The following is a 17,624-nucleotide window of genomic DNA, read 5'->3' as shown; positions in this document are numbered from 1 at the left end:
TGAGGATGTAAAAGAGAGGGAGAATAGAAAAGAAAAGGAGGTTCTAGGGGTAGAAGTGACAGCCTATTTAAGAAATGATTACATTAGATAAGAAATAATGAGTTTGTGCAATATTGTGTCAGTGCTTAGAATGTTCTCCTATATTCACACACACACACACACACACACACACACTCACATCTGTACAAACATCTGGGTATAATAATACAAGGTTTGCTTTTATGTTCTCCATTTTTGCTTTAAGCATTGTGTCCCATCTAAGCCCAGTTCTCACATATTCTTAGTTTCTTTAAGTAGCCATACCTTAAGTGATACCCAATCCCCCATTTCTTCTTCAGAAACAGAGAAGAGCCCGCACACTTCAGCTTCCCTTTGGAGAGAAACACTTTCCTATCTGGAAGGAAGAGGCACAGAAGGGGGTGTTAGGAAGTGGCCCATTCATGTCCAAGTTGCTGGTAGGTGCCTTTGAGACTGTGTGGACCATAATAGGAAATGCTACCACCTAACGCGCTGTGCTCACAATGTGCTGTTGTAGACACTGTCAGTTCATGTCCAATGCGATTGTGTGTATTATTTCTGGTGGTTTCAAAAACAGAGCTTAATAAGGGCTCATCGAAATAGACGCAGTTCTACTCATTCTTATTATGGTTATATGAGTTATTGGAGTTATAAACCCTATTTATACACCCCAGGTTGTTGTTTTGCCCTCAAAACTATCAGGGATGCTAAATTATATGGCTATATTGTGTGATACAGAGAATCATGGACTTATATATATGTAAAAGAACCTACATCATTTAGTTATCAAACTGATTTTCCTCAATCCTGAGTAAAAATATGTCTCCTAGAAAATAGACTGTGACTTTGCGGCAGATCATGTCCAGGTGTCTTCTCAGTGACACCGATTCTACAGAATACTCCCCCTGGTTAGAGCAAGACTCTCTCATTCTAGTTCATATGGTCACCAGCAAAGACAGTTTTTGGAATATTAATCCACATTGCGTCACCCTCTGAAGTCTTCATGACTACCTTGAAGGAAACCAGCAAGTCACCTGCCAGGATATCAGCCTCATCCATGAACTGAGTACTGAAGAGGATGACCCTGTCTTTCTTTCGCTCCTTCAGGAGGTTCCACACTCGGTGTCTTGAAAAGGGATCTAATCCAGCAGTTGGTTCATCTAACAGGAAAATCTGAAGAGGAGAGAGACAGAGAGAGAGAGAGAGAGAGAGAGAGAGAGAGAGAGAGAGAAGGATTTTCCACACTAGGCAAATTTTTTTCCAGAAGTAATACTGAAATGATAAATGATTTACATATTTGAAAGGTATTATGGTTAGGATTTTATTCATTTAATATTATACTAAGAATTGTTCATATTCTTTGCTGATAAAGGGTTAGGATGACTATTAAAAGTTTCATTCTTTAAAGATTTGCATTCTTCGCAAATTGCTTTCAACTTACCTGAGGATCTCCTAAAATGGCAATCCCAAAGGTGAGTTTTCTTTTCTGCCCACCACTTAAGTTTTGAACGAGAAGATCTTGAATATTTTTCATCTCCAATTCCATCAAAACTCTCTTTACCTAACCAAGAGATAGCATTTTAATCATGAATTAAGGTTCATTTGTTTTTTCAGTCATGCCTTCCTCTCTCCCTCCCCCACTCCCTTTTTCCTTCTACCCGTGATAGTTCTCATCTTGGCGTGAGCTCTCTATTAGCAGCAGATTTCTAGATGCTGACGATGGTTCTGATACTTTCTTATTCCCACATAAGGTAGCATTCACTTGAGGGACGTTTGCATGCTTCTGCATAGTGATGCGTCAGTTAGAAGTGACTTTAACTTATGAACACGAATCTTTAAAGTATAAGGATTTCAAGACTAGATCCTGGACTCAGACTGCTTGGGTTGGAACACTGCTCCATGTTTACCAGCTCCATAATCTTGGTCAAATTACTTGCCTTCTTTGGACCCCAGTTTCTTCATGTAGCTATAATACGCCTTGTCCATTAGGCTAGCTGTAAGGTTGGTGGTTCAACCCCACCAGCTCCTTCATGGGAGAAGGTTGAGGTTATCTGCTCCCATAAACATTTGAAGCCTCAGAAATCCTATATAAGGTCCCTGTGAGTTGTAATTGACTCATGACAATGATTTCTTTAACCCCATAGGGTTGTTGTTAGCCATAAATGACTTAGTATACTTTATAGTTTATTATATAAAAGCTAAATTGGATTTAAATTAGGTTTTCTTGTCAAGTACTTATACATCATGTAATGACCTTTCTTCTAGCACCTGCACCCGCCCCTCCCTGCCACTATAAACAAAAATAAGATGAAAGGATAAAGTAAAACTTCTCTTAGGGTTTTGGAGACTATGCCTTTAAGGGAGTCAGGGCTCATCGGTCTCATTTGGAGCAGTTTGCTGGTGGGTGTGAACCACTGAACTTGCTGTTAGCAGCCCAACTCTTATCCCACTGTGCCAGCAGGCCCCCTGATAAACATTTAGGCAAAGATAATTTAATGAAAGAAAATAAAACTGAGTGAAAGGAAGATCAATAACCTCACATTGATATTTATATATTAATATGGTAATTAATAGGTTAAGATCTGAATCTCATATATTAACCCCAACATGTTTCAGTACCTCTTTCTCCACTTCTTGTGGTTGAATCCCTTTTATTTTAGCAAACAGCCTGAGGTTTTCTTTCACGGTGAGGAAGTCAAATTGAACATTGCATTGTGGGCAAATGCCAGTGAGCTTGTTGGTATTTTCAAAGTCAGTTGATGCTGAGAGCTTAGTATTATAGATGGTGACTGAACCTGTAACAAAGATTAGAAGTTAACATCAGGAGAATGTTTAAATAAAGATATCCCTAATTGTAACAAAACTAAAATATTTATAAATTAAAATTTGAAGTTTATGATTTTATTTTCAGATAGTACAATTTGGGCATTGTGGATTCTGCTGTCAAAAATACAACAGCAAAAATAACTTTCATTCATGAACTAGGCACCAGTTTATAGGGTAGCTCATCAGTTGCACACTCCACAATTCATCCACATCTTATTTCAAGCCGTGCACGGTCATCCTCTCGATGCACCGTCACTCATCCCAAGCCTCTCTGGGCTTCCCGTCTCCAGTCTTCCTTCTTTCCCAATTCTCAGGACTTCGTCCTTAGGGAAAGACTGATTTTTAAAAAAAAAAATTTTAATGATTGATGGTTCTAGCATGGAGGAGTCCTGGTGACACTCTCTGGTGAGTGTTGGCTGCTAACCACAGGCTCTGGTATCACCTGTGTGGGACTGCAGCTGAGACACCTTCACCTTGCTGTCTATGTGGACTTCTGACTTTAAGCAGGTTAGCTGGGGCCCCACTGACTCCCAAGTTCACAGCAGCAAGAGAAACTAGGCCTTAGGATGGAAGCCCATTAGCAGCCCTGCATGTATACCTCTACCCAGGAGGCACAGGGTGGCTCAACTTGGTGGGCATGTGCTGGGTTGCTGACGGAGGAGTGCAGTTGTTCTCTGGCACACATGGGACCCCCATGGTTCAGTTTTATGGCTTTTGTAAAACTGACAAGATCTTAGCAAACCTTATAAACATGTGCTGGTAACGTGCCTCCACCCTGAGTCCCAGGCTAACCTCCCCCAAAACGGAAGTCCCCATGGACAGAAAGGTGAAGGTGTCCCAGCTGAAGTCCCAAACAGGTAAGTGATGCTAAACAATCTGGTCCCAGCCACTTTGGTGCAGATCAGAGAGATGTCCCAGCCAACCCAAAGAATGTGGTAAGAACTGGTAAGACAGGTCTGGATGCATTCATTCATTCATTAAATTTGGGAGTGCCATGGAGTTTGTATCGCTTTGATAGCAGTGAGGTTTTTGTTGAACTAATGTAACAAAGATTAATATATGCGGGTTGGAATGCTGTCTACCCCCTCCAATAAACACACACACGCACATGCGCGCGTGCGCACACACACACACACACACACACACACACACACACACACACACACCGGTTACTGTGTAGGTGATTTTAACTCATGATGCCCCCATGTGAGATGTGAGTCAAAGTAGGTTTTCGGGATTGTGACCTGCTAGAAGCTGACTGCCAGGCCTTTGTGGGTGGGTTGGAACAGCTAAGTTCTCTGCTAGTGGTTGAATGCTTAACTGTTGTATCACCTGGGGACTCCTAAATGATACTTAATCCCCATGAAAATAACTGTGAATTCCATACAGACCTATTAAATATTACATATTTCTAGAAAGTAATAATATAAAGTTCTATTTTCCCCTATGTATCTACATCTATGCTGAATTATCAAAAGACCTTTATATTCACAACTGAGTTATCAAAAGACCTTTATAGTCACAACTGATATAAATCATTTTATTGGGGACTCTTTACAGCTCTTACAACATTCCATACATCAATTGACATATTTGTACATATGTTGCCACCATCATCTCCAAAATATTTTCTACTTGAGCCCTTGGTATCAGCTCCTCTTTTCCCCCTCCTTCCCCCTCCCTTCATGTATCCTTGATTAATTATATATTGTTATTATTATTGTGTATCTTACACTGTCCATTGTCTCCCTTCACCCACATTTCTGTTATTTGTCCCCTTTGTGTGGGGAGAGGAGATAAATATCCAACTTTGTGATGGGTTCCCCCTTTCTCCACCTTCCCCCTCCCTGACCATCCCCCTACCCTCACAATATAGCTACTCCCACTACTGTTCCTGAGGAGTTTATCTGTCCTAAATTCTATGTGTTGAGAGCTCTTATCTGTATCAATGTGTGTTCTCCATTCTAGCCAGATTTGTAAGGTAGAGCTGGGTCATGGTGCGGGAGTGGGGAGGAAGCATTCAGGAACTAGAGGAATGATGTGTGATTCATCGGTGTTATACTACAACTTGGTTGAATAATTCCTTCCTTATAAGTGTTTTGTAAGGGGATATCCAATTGTCTTCAGATGGGTTTTGAGTCTCCATTCCAATTTCCCCATTGTTTGAATCGTTATAGTTGTTTGTTTTGGATCTTTTAATACCTGATACCCAATCCCATTGACAGCTCATGATCACACAGGCTAGTGTGCTTCTTCTGTGTAGGATTATTTGCTTCCCTGATAGATTGTTGCTTGTTTAACCTCAAGCCTTTAAGACCCATTTGCTATATCTTTTGATAGCCGGGCACCATCTGCTCTCTTCACCACATTTGCTGGCACACCCACTTTGTCTTCGGTGACAAAATGCTGGAAGGTGAGCGTCAAAGAGTGCCAGGTTATCAGAACACGGTGTTCTTGTGTTAAGGGAGGCCTTGATCAGAGGTTCAATGCCTGTCTGCTATCTTAATACTTAACATATAAATGTATGTGCAATGGCCTCTATCCCTTTCATTATAAAGCAATATGTTTACATATATACATGCCTGTAACTATACTTCTGTAAATAGTTTGTGCCTCCTATTTCTTTCCTCCATTTCCTTTCACCTTCCTCCTATCCCACTATCACACTCATTTTCCTTTCGGTTCTCAGTAATTCGGCTCTTATGTACATTGAACTTGATTGAACCCCACCAGGCATGCCCTCCTCGCCATCAATTTTAGATATCTTATTGTTCCCTTATCCCTGAGTTTGCTGGCTCCCCACTCCCCCTTCCTGTGCCCTCCTCTCCCATGTCCCCCAAGAACCATCGGTTCTGTTATTTTCTCCTCGGGATTGTTCGTCCTGCCTCTCTTATATAGATAAACATAGGGCGAAAGAAAAACAAAACCAAGCAAAGAACAAAACAAAACAAACAAACAAAACAAGAAAACAATAACCCTATAGATAGTCCAGGTCTCACAGCTGATTTTTTTTTCAACTTTTTGTTTGTTTTTCAACTTGACTTTGGGGAAAAACCTCTCACCTTTGGTGGGAACAGACAGCCCACTCAAAATGTTCAACAGTGTTGATTTCCCAGCTCCACTGTGGCCAAGTATTGCAGTGATCTGTCCTTCATATATGTCAAATGCCAGGTCTGGGACGAGAGCAGGTTGGCAGAAGAGAAGGAGGGAATCAAGGAAGGAAAGGGCATAGGGAAGACAAGAACCAAAACAAAGCAACTATTAAAACCCATGTGGAGCCAGCGGATGTCCTCTTAATGCTTTGAATGGTTATGGTTCCTAAGTATGAATACACTGGCTTGTCAAACTTCAAATAAAGTGGAACAAAATGAATCCTTCAACATGTCCAGTTTGGGAGGTACTTGAGCTTTACAGGAATGAGGCATGCACTGCACTACCAAGTACACTGGCATTGCCAGGCATAGGATATTAGAACCAATGGTAATGGAACCAACAGTAAGACGAGTGCTTAAAAATCTTTTGAGGAAAGACATTGTTCATCCCCATAGAATATATATAATATCTGAAACAGTTTGGAATTATAAGGGATATTTTTTAATTTCCAGAAAAAATAGACCATCCATAAGACTATCTCATTATTTCACAGCATCTTTCAAATACATACAACTTCCAAGTTACCCAGTGACATAATATAGTTGGAAGGAAAAATGTAACGTGTGCGTCACATAACAAGCATGAAGCCTGAAATAACACCATTGTTTTCTTATCAAGTGTAAGACATGTTGAATTATAATCAGGAAATTGGTATCGATCTATACATTTTTCTTTTCTCTTTACCTTTCAGAGCTTCTATGTTGTTAGGCTTTCCTTTATATTCTTTTGTAACATTTCTGATTCTGTAGAAAGAAAAGAAATTTGCTGTACGGTGACAGTTATCTTCAGTTTGTAATCCTACAGTTGGATGACAGAATTGATGTACTACATACTACTATGTATGGATCTACAAAGGACTATCTCTTCATCAAGAGCTAATACGCACAAGGCTCACAAGTTCATCAGGAACAAGACAAGAGGCTTTCCACTCCCTTAAAGAACTACAGCCAGTCAGGGTGCAGTATAGCAACAATGAAAAATACAACTTTCCTCTAGTTCCTAAATGCTCCACCCCCACTATCATGATACCTATTCTACCTTACAAGTCTGGCTAGTCCAGAGGATGCACACTGGTACAGATAGGAACTAGAAACACAGGGAATCCAGGGAGGTTGATCCCTTCAGGACCAGTGATGAGATTTGCGAAAGTGGTAAAGTAGAGGAAGGGTGGGTTGAAAAGGGGGAACCGATTACAAGGATCTACATGTGACCTCCTCCCTGGGGGATGGACAACAGAGAAGTGGGTGAAGGGAGACGTTGGACAGGGCAAGATATGACAAAATAATAATTTATAAATGATCAAGGGCTGATGAGGGAGAGGGGTGTGGGGAGGGAGGAGAAAAAAATGAGGACCTGATGCCAGGGGCTTAAGTGGAGAGAAGTGTTTTGAGAAGGATGAGGGCAATGAATGTACCAATGTGCTTTACACAATTGATGTATGTATGGATGGTGATAAGAGTTGTAAGAGCCCCTAATAAAATGATTTAAAAAAGAAGAACTACAGTCTTGGAAACCCACAGGGGCAGTTCTACCCTGTCCTATAGGGTCACAATGAGTCTGCAAGAACTCATTAGCAGTGAGTTGGAGGTTAAGCCTGACAGGTTGCAAACCATAAATAGAGAAATTAAATGTGGAACCAATTATGCATGGAAAATGAAATGCCTCTACAAGGTCACTAGACTGTTGTGATCAGAGACAGGTGACAGAGGAGCTGACATGAGTTGGTCACTGAGGATGGATACAATTTGAATGTTCAGAGACCTGGAGAACCTTCTTCCTGTCAATATGTTGGGAAATCCAAGCAAGCTTCCTACCATTACAAGGACAAGCAGAACCACAAAAGGGACATTTGGTGTCAAACAGAATGAAGACATACACGATGCTACATGCAACATCTTCCGGAATACCGCTAGTATCCACCTTCCTCACTCCCCCTCTCTTTTTAACCAGCAATGCAGAGGAGGAAAGAGAAGGGACAAAATGGTGAGGAAAGTGGGGGGTACAATAAACGAGGCATGATTCAATCAGACCAGCCAAAAAAAGAAGAGAAACAGCAGATCTAGGCAAGGGTTTTGTTGAATTATTTTTGCCGGTGAAAGCTACATTTTTGTTTAATGTTGTTGGTGTTGTGAAGTGTTATGGGGTAAATTCTGTCATAGGACCCCCTTGCAGCAGAGTAGAACTTCCCATAGGGTTATATTAGCTGTAATCCTTCTGGAAGTAGAACGTTCTCTCATAGAACCACTGGGTGAACCTAAACCCCAACCTTTTGGTTAGTAGCCCAGGGCTTATATGTATTGCCTGAAGGCTCCTTTTTTTTTTTTTTGAAGGTAACTGTCAACAATATAAACCTCTGTGTGTGTGTGTGTGTGTGTGTGTGTGTGTGTGTGTTGGGGGTGGGGGAGAGTCCTTTCAATTTGTTGTAGGAAGTAGGGAGGACACCTAGGGTGAGATGAAGTGGAGATTGTCTACAAGAACCAAAAGAGAAATTCCCTCACGATGATGCCTGAGCCAGGTTCGTTGCTAACCATCAGCTCACCTGGGAGATATTACAGGTTGGGTTCCAGACCGAGGCAATAAAACAATTATCACAATAAGGCAAGTCAGATGACTCTTTTGGTTTATGTCTAAAAGTTCTGTTTACACTCTCCCGTAGTCTACTAAGTGTACAACGGAATCGTGACAAAGTTTGAGGAGGTAAGCACGTGCTATGGAAAAAATGTCACCAATAGACTTGTCCCATGCAGGGTTGTCACCAACCTCCACTTGGCCAAAGATGCAGTAGCTGCAGGGCACAACATGAGAGTGAAGCACCACCAAGAGAGGTGTGCCCGTATTGCCTTCCCAGAATTTGGCTTGTTCTCCACTCGCAGCCTCTTTACCTGATGGCTTCTTTCCCTTGGAATTCCGTACACACCGGTTCAAACGAGTTGTTAGATGAAGGATGGGAATCTAGTTCATCTTCAAAAGGCACATGAGCCGCCTTTTGCTGCCGTGACCAAAATGAGGGCTTCAGGAAAAATAAAGGCGAGTGTTGATGTCCATATTCATCTGCAGGACCAGGAGACAACTGGTTATTTGGCTCGATCACCACTTCAAGGGGTTGAGTCCGCAGCACAGCTAGGAGTCACTCAACGTGAACACATTGTGGATACGAGGTACAGCGTGTATTTGACAAGCCCAGTATCCCACAGGAAAAGGATCACCCAGACCGTTCTATTGTTGGTTTCTATGCAAAGCACTGAAATCGTTAAAAATTCATGAATTGTCTTGTTGTTGGCCCAGAGGGGTTTATCTATCCTGCATTCTTATCTGTAGCAGTGTACGTGTTCTGGTCTAATCTGATTTGTAAGGTAGAAGTGAGGTCATGATAGTGGAGTGAAGGAAGCACCAAAGAACTAGAGGAAAGTTGTGTGTTTCATTGACGCTATACTACACCCTGACAGGCTCATCTCTTTCCTGTGACCCTTCTGTGACAGGATGTCCAATTGTCTACAGATGGGCATGGGGTCTCCACTCCATGACCCCTCCACCCGCCCCCCCCCACTTCACACCTTGGGTATGATTTTGTTCTGGGTCTTAGATGCCTCATACTAGATCCCATGGACACCTCATGTTCACACAGGCTGGTGTGCTTCTTCCAAGTGGGCTTTGTTACTTCTGAGCTACATGGCCACTTGTCTATCTTCAAGCCTTTAAGACCCCAAATGCTATATCTTTTGATAGCCGGGCATCATCAGCTTTCTTCACCACATTTGCTTATGTACCCATTTTTGTCTTCAGTGATCTTATCGAGAAGGTGAGCATCACAGAATGCCGGATTGTTAGAACAAAGTGTTCTTGTGTTGAGAGAGTACTTGAGCTGAGGCCCAATGTCCAGCTGCAACCTTAATTCTTAACATATAGAATGAGTACATAGTTCTATTCCCCTCTCATTATATATGTATTTACATATCTACATGTCTGCATTTAGGCCTCTATAAATGTCCTTTGCCTCCTGGTTCTTTTCTCTATTTTCTTTTACTTTCCTCTGCTATGAATAAGAGCCTGCAACACAGGGAATCCAGGATAGACAAACCTCTCAGGGCCAACAATGAGAGTAGATATACCAGGAGGATTAGGGGAGAGTGGGGGGGGAGAAAGAGGGAATCTATCATAAGGATCAATCTGTAACCCCCTCCCAAGGGGATGAATAACAGAAAAGTGGGTGAGGGATGACAGAGGATGATGTAAAATATGAAAATAATAATCTAGAACTTATCAAGGTTTCATGAGGGAGGGTGGGTGGGAGAGGGGAAGAGGGGGAAGAAATGGGGAGCTGATATCAGGGGCTCAAGTGGGAAGAGAATGCTTTGAAATTGATGATTGCGGCATATGTGCAAATGTGCTTGACACACTGGATGAATGTATGGATTGTGATAAGAGCCCCCAATAAAAAATATATATATTTTAAATTCAGGAATAATTTAGATAAAAATTAAAATTGTCTTAACCTAGACTTAGGGTAGAGGAACTCTCATGGCATAGTAGTTACTTGTTGGGCTACAAACTAAAAGGTCACTAGCCCTTTCATGGAAGAATGATGGAGCTTTCTACTTCCATAAAAAGTTAGTCTCAGAAACCGACAGGGGCCGTTCTACCCTGACCTGTGGGGCTGTTATGCATTGGAATCAACTTGACTGAAATGAGTTGGGTTTTGTTGGGAAACTCAAGATCTGTTGTGCATGTTAAATTCAGTCTGGGAGAGCATGCATAATTACACTAGCAAAGGAAGAAGACATTGAGACATGACGGTTGGGTATCAAAGGAGTCCTGGTGGTACAGTGGGATAAGCATTGGCTTGCTAACCTCGAGGTCAGTGGTTTAAATCCACCAGCCACTACCCCGGAGAAAGGTGAGATGGTCTATTTCCATGGAGACATACTCTCAAAAACCCTTTGAAGCAGTTTTAATCTGTTCTATCGTGATGCTATAAGTTGGAATTTGACCTGATGGCAATATTCCAAGAGAAGATAGAGTAAGATTTAACAAAGCTTTAGTGCCCTGGTGGTATAGTGGCTATGAGAGCTGGGCTGAAATCCACATGGTCCATAGTTCATAACTACCAGTTGCTCTGTGGGAGAAAGATGGGGCTTTCAACTCCCATAAACAATTACAGTCTCTGAAACTCAAAGGGGCAAGTTCTACCCTGTCCTATTGGGTAGCTACGAATAGGCAAGGACCCGATCGATGGCAGTGAGTCTTTTGAGTAAACATACACCTACATATAAAGATAAAATAGCTTAGTGTTCAGTGTCCAAAGCAAAAGGACACTCAGATGTGATTAACCAAGGAAAACCAACAGTAAGATACTTTCAGTAGCTTTCAGAAGGCTTTATAAGTGGCAAACTCCAGGTCCCTCACCAATTTTAATTGGGGTGTTCTCTGTTCATGAATAGTTTCTCATTCAATAAGCCCCACTAGCACTAATTGACTCATTAATCAAAACTTTCTTCCCCTTGTGCAGGAAGTCTAGCTTTTACTTCGAACCCATAAAAGTGTGTGGCCATAATTGGGTACATTCTGACACCAGATTTATTATTGCATGATTCTGCCATTTTTCCCCAGTTAATATTCTTGCTGTCATCCTTTGAAATAATATTGAACAAAGTAACCTCTAGCCTTATAAATGAACCCTTATGACCCAATGACTTGCCTCTTGTGAACATTCTGGGCAGACTGCTTAAGATAATAGATGCTCTGACCTCACGGTTGATGAATGGAATTAGAATGTGCCCCCCCCCACCACCACCAACCAGGGGGTTGGGCTGGACCTGGCATTCCATGAACATGACCCAGGTGGCTCTGCTATGCAGCTGAGGTTAAGAGCCAGGCATCTCCCTAATTCTTCATCAGCAGCTAGAGAGTTTTATGATTAAAGACCAGGACAGATCCATTTGGGAACCAGCTTTCTAAGCATGCTTTGAAAGAGAAGCAAGCCATACAGTTAGGGAGAAGTTTAAATAATGCTTAGTGATTCTATAAACCAAATCCAGGCTTCAGCTTTGACCCAACAAGTCACAAGGGGGACATGACGAACACGGGTCGGCCGATGAGTTCCGCATTTCCTTCCTGCAGTTCATCAAACATACATAACACAAGCGCTGGGTGATTTGTTGAATGACAGAAAATGATTTAAAGTGAGGTCTGGCATTCATCAGACCATGACTTACTTGGTAAGACCTTTTCAAAGTAAACCATCAATGCCAGGTAGAGAAAAATGTCCAGCACTAACATGAATTGGGTGGCTATGATTAGATTTGAGCCGTCTGCTGAATCAGGAAGTGCATTAGAATGCAAATCATAGTCCGTGTGTAGAAGCTGGAAACAGAAAAGTAATTAATTACAGGGAATTTGGTGTAGGAAGAATTTTAAGCAATTAATATTTAGTATAGGAATGAAATGTGGGGGTTTTTTTGCGGGGAGGGGGGTGGTGGGGGTGGACAGGGGTGGTCTGTTTCAGAGTCCTGGTGGCCTAGTGGGTTAAATGTTGGACTGCTAATGGCAAGTTCAGCAATTTGAACACACTAGCTTCTCCAAGAGAGAAAGCTGGGGCTCCCTGGGCCTGCAAAGATGGTCACCCTTGGAAAGTCAAAGAACTTGACGCTGTCAATAGGGCTCTTGTGAGTCAGAATTGACTTGACGGCAGTGAGTTTGGTTTGGGAAGAAGAACACAATGATCAATAAGGAGTTGGCTTGCTTTAATGTTCTGAAGTCTGTTGGAAGGCATGGAGCGAGGAACAACTCTAATGTGACCTGGTCATTGCTCCTCAGGATCAAGATGAGGTTATATGTGTCGGTCAAAAGCTACATTCTAGGAAATCCTTGGCATACCACTATGAGACTGAATTAGCTGAGGGATTCGGGGCTGGGTTTGGGATGTTGGAAAGCCCCTGGGGCATAAGAGGGTTAATATAGTTTGGTTGTTAACGGCAAGGCTGGGCATTGAATCCACCCAAGCGTATCTCAAAAGAAATAACTGAGGATCATCTATTGAAAATTGGCCATTATGAATATAACGAAGTAGAACTCCATTCTCACACACACGGGATCACCAAGAGTCAGAATCAACTTGACAGCAACAACCTTTATGGGAAACCTGGGTTCCAAGTGAAATGAGAGCTCTCGGAGATAGGAAGTAGGTGGGGAGGATTAAATGTGGCCTTAACCTTAGATACCAAATGAAACACGGGAAAACGTCTAGTTCTCCCTGAAGATAGCTGCCTTCTAGAGGACTTACCCTCACTTTAGGGAGAATCAGTAGGAACAAAAAACTTGAAATCAATGAGCATTTTATAATTGACAAATCTATTGTTAGGTACCTGATAGAGGATACTTACTGATTGACATTACCACCTAATTTTAGGGAAACCAGAAAACCAAACTCACTACTGATAAGTTAATTCTGACTTATAGCAACCCTGGGATGGGATAGACCTGCCCCTATGGGTTTCCAAGGCCATGACTCTTTGTAGGAGTAGAAGCGTCATCTTTCTCCCACAGAGCTGGCTGGCAGTTTCAAATTGCTGATCTTGTGCTTAGCATCCCAACTCATAACCCCTATACCACCGAGGTTTCTTCTGCTAGGGAAGGAAAGGCAAATTCAACGTAAGAATCAAATGGAATCCAGGGCGGATAATCCCTTCAGGACCAGTGGTGCAAATGGCGATACTGGGAGGGTAGAGGAAGGGGAGGTTGGAAAGGGGGAACAGATTACAAGGCTCTACATATAACCTCTTCCCTGGGAGTCGGACAACAGAAAAGTGGGTGAAGGGAGATGTCCGACAGTGCAACATATGACAATATAATAATAAATCATCAAGGGTTCATGAGGGGGAGGGGAGAAGGGAGGGAGGGTAAAATGAGGAGCTGATGCCAGGGGCTTAGGTAGAAAGCAAATGTTTTGAGAATGATGAGGGCAATGAATGTACAAATGTGCTTTACACAAATGATGTATGTGTGGATTGTGATAAGAGTTGTATCTTTCTAATTTGTTTTCACTGTGTGGCCTTTACAACCACATGTGCTGTTTAGTCAGCAGGTCCAAAGCTGGACTGGAACAGGTAGTTAAGGTTGGAGTTGGTACATCAAGCCTGTTTAATAGCCTAACCCACCCCCCAAGCACTCTATATTGCCTCTAAATATGTGAACCCTGGTTTTTTACTTACTGGATACCTTCTCTCTGCTGGGCTACTGCCTTCTAAAGCTTTTGAAAGTTCATCTTTGCAACCTCACAAGTGCCATCTCCAAGGCTTTACATTTAGAGCACAAGTTCATGGCGAGGACAGCAGACTAATGGTTTCCAAAGAGGAAACGTGTTTTGGAAATTTCAGAAAGGGATCATCCTATGGATTCTCACCTGGGCCATTCTATGGATTCTCACCTGGGCCATTCCAAGCGTGAAGGCAAAGGGGCTGAAAACACTGAGCGCCCACTCCAGGGATGCAGGAAGGTGTCTGTAGAGTGCTGTGAACCCCAGAGTCCCCCAAAGGACAGTCAGCAGGAACACCACCAGGCCGGTGAGGAAAGGCTTCTTTACCAAGACGCTCATTAAGAAAACCAAGGCGATCTAAAATGACACAAGATCCAGTTGGCTTCTTGGAGAAATACCATTAGCATGCAAAATAAGGAGTTTCGCATACAAAATCATCGTGTATTCAGCAAATTGCACTACCCCGTGGTATCATGAAACACTAACGTCAAACGTGTCTGCATACTCTGTCCTCTAAGGTCCACTACGAATCAGAATGGGTTTGACAGCGGTGAACTGGGCATGTGCACTTTCTCACTCAAATTAACTGAAGCAAGAGGAGCCATGGAGGAAGAATCAGATGCCATATCACCATTTGCACCTTATTGGGAGAGGTCGAATTGAGCAACTCACCAAAGACAATCCATAGAGTAGAAAGATGTTGAAGACCACCACAAAGCCCGTCCGGATGACAAATTGGGAAGATTTAATCATCAATGCCAACAAAAGGGCCGTAATGAAGATAAGCACAGCATAGAGCGACCCCCAGGACAACCTAACGAGCAAACACAGTGTTAGTTTAGTACTTTGTGTTCACCTGGGAAAGAGGCCATGGGATGGAGGTTGACACTGTCCATCCTTTCTTCCCTTATGCAAATATTTACTGAGTGCTCTAGGAATGGAAGCATAAGATACAAATAACTTGGGCCGGGTATCTTCCTTTCCTCAAATCAATTCCAGAAACACACACACACACACACACACACACACACACACACCATTGTGAACAAAAGAAAAAAAATAGGCTCCATTTGCATAGATTGTGGGTACAGCATTTTCCCTGCAGTATTCTCACCCTGGGGCTTGGAAGAACTTGAAAAATATCTAAGTTCCTTTGTGTCTCTGCACAATGGCAATCAGACTACAATGAGGGCACCCTGAGGGGATGCTGGCGGAGGACCTTATCCTAGTATGCTGGGAGCCCTTCAGTGAACCGGAAGTCTCTCCAATGGAGGCTCTCTGCCACAGGGAACTTCATGAATCTTCCTAGGAATAAGAAAGTTTTCCGCAGGGGTAATTCTGTACCCACTCCCTCTTTCCCTTCCAAATATTTTTCCCCCTTTTTCTTTCCATAGACACCAAATAGTATACACCTTTGTCCTTGGGTGCCGTCAATTTGATTCCAAGCTGAACGAATCCTCATAGGACAGGATAAAGTCACCCATTTCCATTAGCAGCTGAACACGTTAACCATTGCACCACCTAGGCTCCTTAATAGTCCACGCACTTTCCTTGAACTCTATTCACTCACTCATGCTCTGCAATGGAAGAACTATAACAGACTCCTCACCACTCCGTTCTTTGAACGTTATAATGAAGTCATAAAAAACAATGAAAACAAAGCGGCAAAAAACACATCAACCAACCCCTCTAGGAATTACTATGTGTCGGGCAGTGTTTTCTGAATTTATCACATGTTATATCATGCCCTTCTCCTCACAGCCTTCCAAGGGAATGTCATTCTTTTCCCTATTTGATAGACAGGGAACCTGAGAAGGATGCCAGGAGTCTGATATAGGCAACCTACCTTTTGTCCACAATCCCCAGGGTAGTAGCCTGCCTCATGTGTCTCAGCTGATGACTCCAAATCGCTGTCATAGGCTCAACGCTCCCTCTCATGTTCTAGAACCCTTTACTTGGCTGTGAACCATTACAATATAACAAACACTGTGATCAGTGTTTCACACAAGCATCTTAAACTCCTCTTGTCTAGATATTGATAACATACATGGACAATGAGTGCTAGTAAGGTTAGATCATGTTTTCACGCTAGGGCGCTTTGCAAACTGATGTCTATGACTACAAAGTCGATATTGTTTACCACTTTATTTGTACCTCTAATTTAGATATTTAGTAGTTACTATTCTCAAAATGTCCAAATCTATGTCACCATCATGCACCAAGGTAACCTTCTACCTAGGGACAGACAGCAGTTCTACCCTAGCCTATAGGGTCATCAGGATCCAGCCAATGGCAGTGAGTATAGACCTTGGCATATGGCATGCATACGACCGTGCTTGTTGAGTGCATTAAACATGGATGGATCAGTTAATAACTCCAGCTGGCAAGTGCTGAAGTAATTTCTTCATCTCAGAGAAAGATAGCAATACCGATCTTGGCCTAGCCAGCATTACATGAAAGGTAGTCAATTCCATTCTTAAGAAAAAAAGAAAATGTTAGAAAATTATTAGAGTTTAATTATGAAGCTCTGTATCTAGAGAAAACCATCCTGTGTGTGTCTACTTATCCCTTTGGGCCATATTTCACTCACCAGAAAGCGGAATCTCGAAGGCCCATCAATTTCATCAAGCCCTTCATCTTTTTCCTCTCTCTCGTAACATTGAGAGAGGCATAGTAAGTGAATGGAGAAAAAGAAATAATGCAAAAGAAAATGATAAAATCTGTCAGGATTCCCCCTTGACTGATAAATGAATGTATCTTCATAATTTTTCCAGTAGCTGACATCAATTCGTCCATCACTGAATGATTTGTTGTGATCTGAAGAAAGACATAAATAAATAAAATGTGGGGTTGGATGACATTTTTATTATTTGAGGCATGCCTTTTCCTATGAATATATAACAAGATTATCTGGTGCTGACTCGGACCTAACTTTCTGCCGGTCACTGGTCAACTTGCAATTTGGGTTCTAGGAAATTTGAACTCACAGCTCTTTGAATTTATTGTGTCTTTCTGGGCTACACAATGAAGTGTTGAACGTAAGATTAGCAGTTCGAACCCACCAATAGCACCACGGGAGAAAGACGAGACCAGCCAGCCCTGTGAAGATTTACAAATCCGGAAATCCAAAAGGGCAGGTCTACTTCGTCTTATGGGGTCTCTATTAGTCACTTCAATTAGAAATTCTTCCATAGTAGTCTAGGCTGAGAATCATTTTCTTGTTTTCTTGCGAAGACCTTATTACTCCGCTATGGTATTTTATTTCTCATGTTCAAATAAATTTTCCTACTAGATGCTTTGCTCCTGACAAGGTCAAGTGCTTGTAGGAGATGCTTTTTAGTATAGTTATGTGTATATCTTCCTTTTAGATAGCAGT

General features: G+C 42.2%; 1 protein-coding gene across 2 annotated transcripts in view; it reads right to left on the bottom strand.

Annotated features, from left to right (window-relative positions):
• Nucleotides 1-17,624, bottom strand: part of LOC142460003 (ABC-type organic anion transporter ABCA8-like) — a 76,851-nt gene that overhangs the window by 43,292 nt on the left and 15,935 nt on the right. For both annotated transcript variants that reach the window (XM_075562149.1, XM_075562148.1), the window contains 11 exons: nucleotides 16,839-17,065; nucleotides 14,921-15,062; nucleotides 14,420-14,605; nucleotides 12,210-12,357; nucleotides 8,880-9,048; nucleotides 6,682-6,740; nucleotides 5,907-6,017; nucleotides 2,638-2,813; nucleotides 1,460-1,579; nucleotides 1,053-1,191; nucleotides 304-394 (listed from right to left, as the gene is read on the bottom strand). In XM_075562149.1, the coding sequence (XP_075418264.1) occupies nucleotides 304-394; nucleotides 1,053-1,191; nucleotides 1,460-1,579; nucleotides 2,638-2,813; nucleotides 5,907-6,017; nucleotides 6,682-6,740; nucleotides 8,880-9,048; nucleotides 12,210-12,357; nucleotides 14,420-14,605; nucleotides 14,921-15,062; nucleotides 16,839-17,065 (1,568 nt within the window). The remainder of the gene's footprint in view (nucleotides 1-303; nucleotides 395-1,052; nucleotides 1,192-1,459; nucleotides 1,580-2,637; nucleotides 2,814-5,906; nucleotides 6,018-6,681; nucleotides 6,741-8,879; nucleotides 9,049-12,209; nucleotides 12,358-14,419; nucleotides 14,606-14,920; nucleotides 15,063-16,838; nucleotides 17,066-17,624) is intronic.

This window comes from Tenrec ecaudatus, chromosome 10 (assembly GCF_050624435.1).
Source record: "Tenrec ecaudatus isolate mTenEca1 chromosome 10, mTenEca1.hap1, whole genome shotgun sequence".
Lineage (NCBI taxonomy): Eukaryota > Metazoa > Chordata > Mammalia > Afrosoricida > Tenrecidae > Tenrec > Tenrec ecaudatus.
The sequence above is the reverse complement of the archived record's forward strand: the minus strand, read 5'-3'. Positions and strand labels throughout refer to the sequence as shown.